At 45.9% G+C, this 12,273-nt stretch overlaps 1 protein-coding gene across 1 annotated transcript in view; it reads right to left on the bottom strand.

Moving 5' to 3' along the window:
• The window catches only part of LOC121185637 (serine/threonine-protein kinase BRSK2-like), a 77,652-nt gene extending 69,909 nt beyond the window's left edge, over nucleotides 1-7,743 (bottom strand). The window contains exon 1 of the mRNA XM_041043953.1: nucleotides 7,421-7,743. Within this exon, the coding sequence (XP_040899887.1) occupies nucleotides 7,421-7,514 (94 nt within the window). The 5' untranslated portion in view covers nucleotides 7,515-7,743. The remainder of the gene's footprint in view (nucleotides 1-7,420) is intronic.
• Between the last annotated feature and the right edge of the window lie 4,530 nt (nucleotides 7,744-12,273).

The following is a 12,273-nucleotide window of genomic DNA, read 5'->3' on the forward strand; positions in this document are numbered from 1 at the left end:
CGGTGGCACTGCTGCTGCTCGGCAGGATCTCCAAACCTCATTTCCCCCTGGCTGATCCACGAAGACGTCATCAACACCACATCACACTCTCAACAGGCCACGCTGAGCTAACACAGCAGGTGGCAACATGGCCCCGCACACACACACGAACACGCCGAATTCATGGGTGCAGCCATGTGCCACAGACTTACCTCTAATAACAAAACCATCGCCAGCGCTGGCAGGACGATTATCCAGCTGTGCATGCACACTGCAGCAGCTGGTTAAAGCTCCACCTACTGCTGAACCTGCCTACCATAAAATAAAACACATGACTGACTGGGGATAAATCAGGACACGAGTCTCTAGGTCCCACAGACGTATTCTTGTTCGTAGTGCAGCTTCATCATGTGTGTTTTTAAACGAACACAGAAAATTAACCCCAGGCAGTGAACGCAGCACAGCAGACACCCTGTCCTCACACTGAACGAAAACGGAACTACATTAATGTGAAGTGTCGCTCCACCAGTGTGCTGATTAGAAACTGTGCGGGTGTGTTATTTAGCTTAATGCCGGCACCAACAGTTCCTTCATATTAAATAACTCAGGACAGTGGACAAAAAAGTGTTGACATCACTGGGACCTCCACAATAATCACAGCATCAGGACATGACACACACAGACACACACACAGACACACACACACACACACGCACACACACACACACACACACACACACGCCTTCTGGCACACTTCTTCAGCCACCTGAATATTTCAGCAGCAGCCTCCTGACGAGCACAGGGAGACTCGTTAATGACCGACAGCCACAGGCAGGATGACAGCAATCTAAACACACTGAAGACGAGGTGTCTGCGAGCTCAACAACCCCGGCAACAAACGAGCGTGTGTGTGTCTGTGTGTGTGAGGGAGAGCCAGATACAAGCATGGCTCCAGCTAACTGAATCACACTAACAGCGTCTCTCCGTCGAGCCACAGACACCATCAGCAGACTTTGTTCTTTCTGTTCCCACGCTACCAAAGATTATTTTAGACTCATCTGAAAATTGTTTTTTCTTTCTTTCTTTTCTTGCATCATTAATTCCCTCCGTTCTGAGAACAGCGTTTATTAGAGTCTGATTCCATCTGCACTATAGCTACTTTACATCCACGTCTCCTGCACTGCACAGTGGAGAAAGACGTTAACCTCATAAAGTAACGTGTGTTGAAAGCAGGTCACAGCTTTATTTCCCTGAGAGGCTGCGAGGACAGAGCGTGCTGTAATGCTGCACACACCACAAACTGACGCTACTGTCAAAGCTCTGTTTACACTTTCCTCTGTTTCCGTCTCTGCTCACGTCTTGACTTTTTTCTCCTAAATGTTGGAGCATCTGTTTAAATGGGCGGTGCGTTCGGCTGAACGTGTCCTGTGAGGAGAAGCTGTGGATAATCTGGTAGACAGAGAGGCGTTAGCCGAGCTCAGAAGATGAAAACTGTGCCGCCTCCCAATAAAGACGCACTGAGGCAGCAGGGACTCAGAGATGGGCCTGAGCTTTAGCCTGACAACCCCCGAGAGGGGGGGGGGGGGGGGGCTGAAGTAAGTGAGCGATGTAAGGAAAACATAAGAGCGACAGAGATACAGAGATGTAGAGAGAGAGAGAGAGAGAGTGAGAGATGGGGGGTGGTTTCTCAGTCATTGTTTAATGGCTCAGGCGAAACACCCCCCCCCCTCCCACCCTCCAGGGCTGAGCAGAGGGGCCACAGAGATCTAGAGCAAGCATACCTCCAACCAGCCACAGAAGAGAGCATTCCTCTGGTTGCCGTGGTAACCAAGCCCTCAGCTGGGAACGCAGTGAGAGTGAGAGAATAAGCCAAAGGGATGTACTGTATAGAAAAAGAGAAGGGGGGGGGGGGCACTAGCCATAATTTTGATGAGCCCCCTCCCGTCTGCAGAGAAACCCTCCCAGCAGACTTCTGTCTGGCAGCACTGTTCTTCCCCCACGTTCTCCAGTTTTGGAGTGAACTCACTGAAACTATTCAGTTTCTGAATGAAGATGAACAACTCACAACAGACAGAAGCAGAGTATATACAACCATCAGCTGCTCAGTCCTCCACGACCTGCTCAGCGAGAGCTGAAGAGCTGAAGGCCACGCCACAAAAAACACGAGGACTCCTTCTATACTGTCAGAAGCTACGTTTCTATGGAAAATCTGCTCAGAAACAATGATTCTACTGAATATGAGTCAGAAAAAGCAAAAACCTTCAAGTTAAAAAGAAAGAAACATCATTTCACCTCTTTCCTGTCACGTGCAAACAAGACGAGTTTGTTATTATTGCTCAAGGTTTCTCATGATTACGACGATACAGGCGATCAAACCAGCAGGGACACACGACTACAGTCAATTTCAATATGACAGTTGTTCAACAAACCTTCGATACAGAAATAAACAGAGCACGTTTTCATTTTATTGGCCATGGAGAGGTTTGCTGAGACTCTGCTGAGATATTCCTCCTCCCTCTGTATGCAGATGTGCCGCCATAAATATTTTGTGCGCTCTTTTACATTTAATGCAGCATAATGAAGCAGACCAGGTTCAATAAAACACACTGAAGGCTGTGCAAAAAAAACAGAAGAAGAAAATCCTCATAATACATCCTCACATGCAAATGCACAATACGCACAATGCACACACACACACACACACACACACACACACACACACACACACACACACAGTAACTGTATATATATGCATTCATACGGAGTGAGAGTGATGGGAGTGTTACCACCTGCAGCCTGCTGATAATGAAGCTGTATTTCAGCCACCTAAAGGCAGCCATCTGTGCTCGGGGTCTCCCTGCTGCCTACCCCCACTGAACACACACACACACACACACACACACACACACACACACACACACACACACACACACAGCTTCTCTCCAATACTGGGGCCGAGGGACCACAGTCTTTAGGATGTTCCACGTCAATAACATGACACTTTCATTGCAACACAAGAGGGACACACACACACACACACTCTCACATACACACACACAAATTCCCATTACCGGTTGTAGACAACAAAAAATGAAATACGTCGTCTTTCTGACCCTCAGAGTCTGTGTGAGTCTGTCTGTGTGTGTGTGTGTGTGTGTGTCTGTGTGAGTCTGTCTGTGTGAGTCTGTCTGTGTGTGTGTGTGTGTGAGTCTGTGTGAGTCTGTCTGTGTGTGTGTCTGTGTGAGTCTGTCTGTGTGAGTCTGTCTGTGTGTGTGTGTGAGTCTGTCTGTGTGAGTCTGTCTATGTGAGCCGTGTTCTGCTGGTACATCAGTGCATCCTGTTCACCTGAATTCATGACTCTGGATTTTGTTACGAGTTCGATGGAGTCGGTTAATTTTTCAAGCTAGAGAAAAAGAAAGCGACTACACTCGTCTGTTTCCCATCATCCACTTCACTTTGGTAAATGGAGTGCATGCTTCTCGTTCACCCTCCCTCTCTCTCTCTCTCACACACACACACACTGATGGCAGGAAGCTACCATGAAGGGCAAACTATCAGCAGCACCTGAGGTTCAGTGTGTTACTCTTCGACAGGCAGCATGAGAATAAACCGTCTCTGACACTGAAAGGAAAACAGTCTCAGTTATTAGCTCTGTCAGTGAAGCTCACTGTGCACATCCCATAATAGTTCTACTGTTCACCTTCATTTTCTCTTTCAGGGTAAAAGTTTATTTCAGCTCTCACTTCACATGTCATTACTGGGTAAGTATCATAGAGGTTCCAAAACAAAATCTTTTTAAAATCTCAAATGAAGTTATTCCAGGATCGGTCCAAAGCGGACGGGTCTCGTTTCTACACAGACCAGCAGACGACCCGCACTCTTTCAACTTCCTGTGGCCAAAAAATGTGTGTAAAATGTTGATCAAAAAAAACAAAAAAAAAAACAGAAGTGAAGGGCTGAGAAGTGAGGACAGAGAAAGGACGGGAGGAAGGCAGCTGCAGTCCTGCAGCGATCACCAAGAAGGAAAAGAACAGCCATTGTCGCAGGAGGAGGAATGAAACCATGACAACCGTCCGCTCTGTTGGCCAACACGGAGAAAATGAGTGCTGTATGGAGCCTGGGAAAGCAGTGTAAGGAGAGGTGTACTCCCACCCCCAACGCACACTCTCACACACACGAAAACAGACCGACTAATTGTTCAGAGTCAGCACAGCCTCTCGCCTTTCAGCTTCGACCACTGGACACACACCATGAAGGCATTGTTCCAACCGCACGCTCATAACCGGGAGCAGAAGAGAGAGTGCGGTCAAACAAGCTAACAGCCGGACGTACGGCGGCAACCACCGTGCATCGCTTCACTCTGAGGTCTTTATTATTGTTTTCTTTCTTCAGGCACATCTTGTGTTTCATTTACTTCACTGTGCCCTGAACGATGTATCCCACAGAAGCTCCAACCTAACAATTCTCTTCACCATCATTTCATCTTTTCATCAACTCGATTAAAGGTTCAGTCTGTAAAATGTCAGAAAGGAGTTAAAAAAAATCAAATCTTAATTTAAACAGAATAATGTTTGCTTGATAAAGAACGTCACTGAGGATTAAAACTGGAAGCTGATACTGAATCTCTGATCCGGTTTGTAACCTTCACACTGCCTGACACAAAGCTGTTGCTGTTGACTTCATTTCAGGAAACATCTAACATTTAAGAACATTCAGTTCTTTTCAGTGAAAAATGAAAAGTAAAAATATGTTTATATTCCTCAGGATTGGTTTAGAGAAGCGTCACAGAATATTTTTATAAATTTAAACATCATCCAAACTCACAGTGACACAAACACACTGACTGGAATTTTACTCAGAAACAATCTGGTGTTTTCCTGTGTGTATTAACACACACACACACACACACAGTAACAAAGAGCATGGGCCTGCCCTACACTTACACTTGTGGAGGTGGTTTAATGACATAGGAACATCCCTGTCTGCCGGCTCAGCACCGCAGCCTTCGATTCAAACCAACAGTCTCCAACAAGCAGAATATCACTGTTCTTCAGCTTACACTGCAGCTGCCTCAACACACACACACACACACACACACACACACACACACACACACACACACACACACACCTCTGCACATTGTTTCTTCATATCTACATGCATCTGCACTTAATCAGCCAGTGTGAGCATCGGAGGACACCTGCATCAGCGCTTGTGGGACATTTAAGCTTTTGGTTCATCTGAGGCCGTTAGAGACGACGCCGCACGAACACATGACATGAGCTTCAGACACGTGTCCAAACAGAGCTTCAATCACACTTGACTGACATATGACTGACACTTGCACCTCACTGACGCCATTTTCAGAGTTTCTAGAAGCCGACGGTAACATCAGCTGAAGAAGTGCGTAGACGTGAGAGTCCTCAATTCAGTAAATCAGCTCACAACCAGTGCGTGCAGCTGCTTCCATCACATTTCAGTCAATTCAAAATACCATATTAATGTCATTGTTCCGGCAACGATAGAAACGTTGATTTTATGTTGACACTCAAAGCATGCAACTGTTTTAATAAAGTTAACTGATCAATGCTGAAAACCAGACAGTCCCAGACCTCTGACGGTCTGAAGTGATGATCCACTGGATTTTCTAAGTAGGAAACTGGAAATCCAGACTTCACCAGAGCAGCAGAGCGCTGACTGGTGCGACAGTGTGATCACCGCTCGCTCTGTGCTGCAGATGCTGCTCAGGGAAGCTACAGGCAAAGCAGAGCCGTGGATGGAAACAGGGTGAAAATGGACCTTTAGTCCTTCACAGACTCAGTTATTCTAATTAATCCTGTTGAAGAAGAAAGCAAATTATCTGCGTGTCTTTGTGTCGGTGACATCCACACTACTGCAGCCTCATTCCATCTGCTCAATAGAAGCATTGTGTGATTAATACAGCAGCAACAGAGGCTGTTAAAATCCAGCTCTACCAGCCAGCTAATTGGTTGGTTATGAATTATTCACCCACGGAGGGAGCGGAGCAGGGTATAGCCTCTACCTGCTGGAACCGGAGGGAGACACCTTGATCATGTTTGGCTGCATATGATCACAGATGGTGGGGGTGTCTGAAGCAGAGAACCTGGCCATAGTCATCCAGACAATATAAAACATGGCTGCACTAACTACAGACAAACTACAGACAGATCACTGTGCCACGCACCAGAGGTGAACAGAGCGTCTGTGCTGCTCGTCAGTGAGCTGAGAACTGCTCCTTTATTTTAGGACTGTTTATAAAACTGCTTTGGTTTTAGTTAAGTGGATCTGAGTGTACTGTCACTCTGATGAGATTTGTTGTTGGTGATTGTAATTTTCTGAATCCTGAAGCTTTATTTGCCTGGTTTAACGAACATCACAGTGCAGTTACTCAGATAACAGATCTCTACCCAGAGGGAACGACAAAACACTGCAGCTGAAAAGGACACTTCTGGTCTGAGTTCACTTCAACATGCAGTTTACCGTGATAGCCATCAACTACGCAGCTTGCCTCGGTTTTCCATAACTGAATATATGTAGTACAATGATAACTGGGGGGGTGGTTCCAATATTTTGTCCATCATAACACCACAATCTGCTGCCTCCGACATTAACACAAAGTTCAAACTACACAAACAGAAACAGTCCAAACAAAACCTGGACAGATTTTTACCAAAATGACTCATGAAACTCTGGACGATGAGCCCGGAGAAGACTCTGACTGCTTTCTGCAAGTCGCCAGTGACAAACATTAAGGTCTTCCATAAATAAGCAGGTAGGCCTGCAGTGACAGGCAGTGCAGCAGGAACACACACGTACCATCTAATATCAGCCTGCCTGCCATCTTAGCCCACTGAGAACGGGTCCAACATGAACTCAGCACACTGCATCACCGACACAAGCGTGAACTGCAGCTGCAGTGTGTGTGTCTGTGTGTGTGCGGTGCGCGCGGTGTGTTAACCTGTGAATGTGGTTCGTGTGTGTGCAGGGACCGGACAGTGCAGCATCACCGCTCTGCCTCTTCCGCAGAGAGCAGCCTCAGCAGAGCGGGCCCATGTGACAGATGGATGCTATAACGGAATTAGAGACAAGAAAAATCACAAGGGCCCATTATCACCGAGCCCTCTCTGCCTGACAACAGGGATTAAAGGCACACCACCACCACCATCATCATCATCATCATCATCACCACCTCCATCATCATCACTATCTCTCCCTGCATTCAGCAAAGCCGCATCCACCAGAAACATCCGCAATTATCAGGTATTTCTCCGCTCCCCATTTCCCGCATCGGCACACTCAGAACACGCGCAGCGGCGACGCAGAAATGCAGCCGAACGTGATGTCAGGCAGGCGGTGATGCTGAGGAGAGTCCCGACAGCATCATCCGCATCTGGGAGGTTTCACAGGGGTTTTCACTAACCTGTCTGTCCTTTGCCCAGCGTCTTCTCCAAGCGGTACGGTCCCACATAGTTGGCGTAATGCCCGCTGTTGGCGTCCTTGCCCGACGATGACATGTTTCGGCGTGAAATGACTCACGGGGAGTGATTTTTCTGACGGGTGTCCGAGTGGGACGCGTTTCTGGAGCGAAAAGCGCAGTTCCGCGGCGCAGTGGAGTTCGCCTCGGTCGGCGTTCCCGTGGATCTGACTGCTGGTCGCGGCGATGTTCGTCTCCCCCCTGTGTGTGTGTGCGCGCTTGCGTGTGTACGTGTGCGCGCGCGCCTCTGCCTCCACGTCCGTTGCCCACAGTCCTCCGGTGCTCTCGTCCTCGGCGCGGATCAGATTGCGGTTTTGAACCTGGGTGTCATGGTGTCGGTGCCGGAGGAGCGGTGCGCTGCAGCCCCGTTGGGTGTGCTCTGGTGATGGGACAGCGTCTACTGCCGCTGCCTGCCGCTCCGGCCGCCTGCGTCAGCGCACGGGCGATGTGAACGGACGCTTCCGGTGGTTCCTTTCAAAATACGCCTCGGTAACATGAGTGCTGCAACGCTCCTGTGGTGATGAAGGTGAAAAGGGAAAATATATTAATGAAAATATCCGTCTGTCTCACTCACCTCTGATTATTTGTAGTTTGATGATAATTTGTAATAATTGTAAGAGTTTTCTTTTTAGAGTTGTTACTCACAACCTTCAAACTTCCATTTATTTTCCTCCTAATTCATCATTTGGTCTGTAAAATGTTATAAATTGGAAAGAAAAATTACAACCATAGACATTTACTTATCTTCCTCAGATGTGAGAAACTTGAAATGGGTCAATGAAAATATTACTCAAAGTCAATATATAAAGTATTTATCACATTAGCTGCTATTTTTCTATTTAATTTTCTATTTGTTATTTATCTAACCAGAGATTATACCAATGTCTCAGGCTAATTTTTACTTCCACATTGCACCAGTGGACAGTGGCGCATTAGTTTTAAAGTTTCAGTCCACAGGACACAGAGCAGCAACATGTTCTCTGAAAGGTTTGAGGTTCAAACCTTCGAAATGAAACTGCAAGTCAATATTTCAACCTTAACTGGTTTTGATTGGAAATAAAAAATAAATAAAAATCATATTATTGATGATACAAAGCTTCTTGTTGTTCTCATAGTTTTAATAACTGTCAGTGTTTGCTTTGGTTGCAAGCCACTCACTGGCTTTCCCTGTCAGAAAATCTTGGTTTTAATTTGAAGGCCAATTGGACTCACTTCCGCTGTCACAGCGTCTTGACACAGCTGCTTTGATGAGGGAACACGCATGCGCACATAGCTTGCCTCGCAGAGGTGGGTGATTGAATTGGGGTCGAGGTGACAGTGGGAGATGAGAGGCTGCCACTCTTCACTTCTCTTTTTTTTAAGTCTATAAAAAAAACCCAGACGGAGCAAAATAAAACACATTAAAGGCCGAAGAGACCTGCAAATTTCCCACAATGCACAGAGGAGACACTCTGCTCTGTTTTCATCACCTTAGTTAGAAAAAAGATCATTTTTTAGGAACATCTCAGATCTCATGATTGATTTGTAAATGTCTTGTTTAATCCATTTAGCCAGACTCTCAATTATTAATTAAGGATGAAGGATCATTATTCATCAGTGTGTGTGTGTGTGTGTGTGTGTGTGTGTGTGTGTGTGTGTGGCGGGGGTGAACGTGTTACACGATGGGACACTTTCACTTGATTAAACCAGCGGTTGGTGACAACGACCATCTATCTGTCTCATCACTCCTTCACAACAAAAGCCTTTTGACCGAGCACGCTCAGTGGCAGATGGGCCCCCCCACCACCCTCCCTGCCCATCCTCCTTCTGCCTACCTCTTCCTTATTCACTCCCCCACCCACCACTCACTCACCCACCCACCCCCCTTTCAAATCCAAGTCCCCTAACAAAGACGGGGGGGCCTCCTCAATTTTACCACATTAGGCCTGGTTGCTGCGGGACAGCTTTCCCCCAAATTACTTCCTGCTAATTAATGTAAAGCCAATACGTCCATCAGAGACACAGGAGGAGGTGATGACCCCTGTCCACAGATCAATCATGAATTTTCTCTCAGATTTAAAGCACAGTGCACGCTCTCCAGCCTGATCTCTGCCGCCCGGGCCCCTGGTGGCCGCCGTGCTGCCAGACAGCTGCAGACGGCACCGCGGCTGTAAAGCTGCGCCGTCCTAATCACCTCGATGCCGAATAATCTGCCATAATCACCCGGGCCTCTGAGGAGAGGTCGCACCACCGATGTCTGTGTCAAAATGTCTCCTTCACCACAACAGCTGAGTGTTTTATGGTGTGAATGAGACCAAGGATGGCTGATGACTGAGGACAGAAGTCCCACTGCCATTTAAATACCAAATGTCCTCTTGTGGTGTTCCCCCAGTCCATTCTGTATTTTTATACTGACCGTCCAAAATGTTTTGTATCTTCCCAAAAGATCAGAATTATGTCGTAAATAAGAGTCAAGCTAATCAATTCTGTGCTCTTGAATCTTAACCCAAACCCCGACCCCTGATAAATGATATCATCCAGCTGTTAGGGTCAGATCAGAAAATCTGGGCAATGACAAGCTGAGCTTGAAAGGTGATGACAAACATGTTTTCTTGTTTGGTTGTGCGAACCTGATGCTGTCGGTCGGCTGTGGAAACTGTAGCAGCTGAATGAAAGCTCTGTATTTACTTCACCTCCACAAGTGAATCCACACATCGCTGCACTTCCATTACACGAAGTGAATGATGATGATTTGGATCTGAATTCTGGCTTTTATACATGCAGTTCTGCTCAGACCCTCAGACGCTCTCTCTCTCCCTCCCCCTCTCTCTCTCTCCCCCCCTCTGCCTCTCTCTCTCTCCCCCTCTGCCTCTCTCCATCTTCATTCTCCCTCCTCCCTCCTCACCGACATAATGAGCTGTGTCTGAGGAAGCCATTAGCACCAAAGACAAACAGACTACATCTGTGTTTTACCCTTTAAATCAAGATGCACACACAGGGCATCATATGTATGTATGCACACACACACACACACACATCACTGTTTCATAATTCTTCATAATTTTACCTCCTCCCTGTGCTTGTGTGAAAATTGCAGGTACGTGTGTGTGTGTGTGTGTGTGTGTGTGTGTGTGTGTGTGTGTGTGTACTTAAGCTGGTGACGCACATTTCCACGGCACCGGATGAACAGGGAGATATAAATATTGCAGGAGCGGGCCACAGAATGTGCCCTTCACTTTTCAAGACATTTCTGGAAAAAGAAGCTTAGCCTGCAGTCTATTTCTGCATTAGTCAGCTCTATTGTGGCTGTCTTGCCAGCGGAGCAGGATAATGCAGACACACACTCTCTCTCTCTCTCTCTCTCACACTCACACTCACACACACACACACACACACACACACACACACACACACACACACACACACACAGTGCACTCACATATTTCAAGCCAGAGAAGCCAAACGAGGGAACATTTCTTCTGACAGCCGACTGATAGCGACAGAATCACTGACATGAGACGAGGACAGAGAATTTGTCCTAAACTTCATGTGAGGAAAGTTTTTAAAGAAATGTCCTTTAAATGTTTGTCAGAAGCATCAGAGTGGAGCTCATAGTGCGATGGGACAGTACATTAATCAGGGGAACGCTCAGGGACTGCTCAGTTGATTTGAATATATTTTCCATCAGTGGAAAAATGATATTTTAGCTGAAAGCCTCATCACAGGAAAAATGGAGTCTGGCTCTTTCACTCGTTTTGTTTTTGTGTGTGCTCTACATGTGCAGAGGTGTTTCTAATTAATGCTCAATGGCTCATTTCCAACAAATCACATCTTGCTAAACATACTTTTTCCACTCGTTTCATTTCAGGGCAGATTCATTAACGTACAAAGGCATTCTGAGTGAAACTCGTGCCAAGACAAAACGCGCAAATAAACATTCACAGGATTTAAAAAAAGATTTACAGCATTCACCGTCAGTTTTAACTGGATGTTTTTTCCTTTTCTGACAGAAATCAATCGTCTGAGAATTCTCTCCAATCTCATGTGATCTTTTTGATCTTCCTTATTCTGTCTCGTCCGAAAATACTAATTTCTCCAAAAATCATAAAACTTCCCCGGAAAAATGAGCAGAGAGAGGTCTGTCTGTGTTTTAGAGGATATCACACCACCAAAAATTTTTCATACAGATGCAAATGTTTTAGGTTATTTTAACATCTGTTGTTCAAACAAACCAAGAGGAGAAAAGCAAAAGTAAGACAGACCCAAACTGTATGAGCTTCCATTGTTTGGAAAAAATAAATAACCTTCCCCTCTTCTCTACCTTCTTATCCTCTGGTGTCTCCACCTGTTTTCGTGTGAATGCAGAAAATCTTGACCTACCACTGTCTCGTTCTTTATCGTGTGAACTTACTGCTGTTTGGCTGTTAAATTTGGTGTTTGGTAGAAAGCCCTGGAAGAGCAACTGAAATGAATTGAAAATAAATTCTATTGTTCTAATCTTCTTTTTTTTTGCTAGACTGCAGCTTAACAATAGCTGGTGCAGAGGCAAATTGTTGGTAATTAAGTGGGGGATGTAGTGAGATGCGTGTAGTTCAGTGGTAATTATAAAACTGCTAATTTAGAGTGTTGCTCTGTAAGCCTATTTAGATTACAGCACTGCAATTAAATTGGCAAAAGACCATAATTACTAACACCACTTACAATATGCTGCCTCACATTCTATTTAGTTTTCCTATTTATCTGTCCAGGACAGTTTGTGCTGCTTCTCATTAGACTCAGGTCTTGGACAGACAGATGAATTTTTGAGACATTTTTGGTGT

Source organism: Toxotes jaculatrix, chromosome 1 (genome assembly GCF_017976425.1).
Source record: "Toxotes jaculatrix isolate fToxJac2 chromosome 1, fToxJac2.pri, whole genome shotgun sequence".
In the NCBI taxonomy this organism is placed as follows: Eukaryota; Metazoa; Chordata; class Actinopteri; family Toxotidae; genus Toxotes; species Toxotes jaculatrix.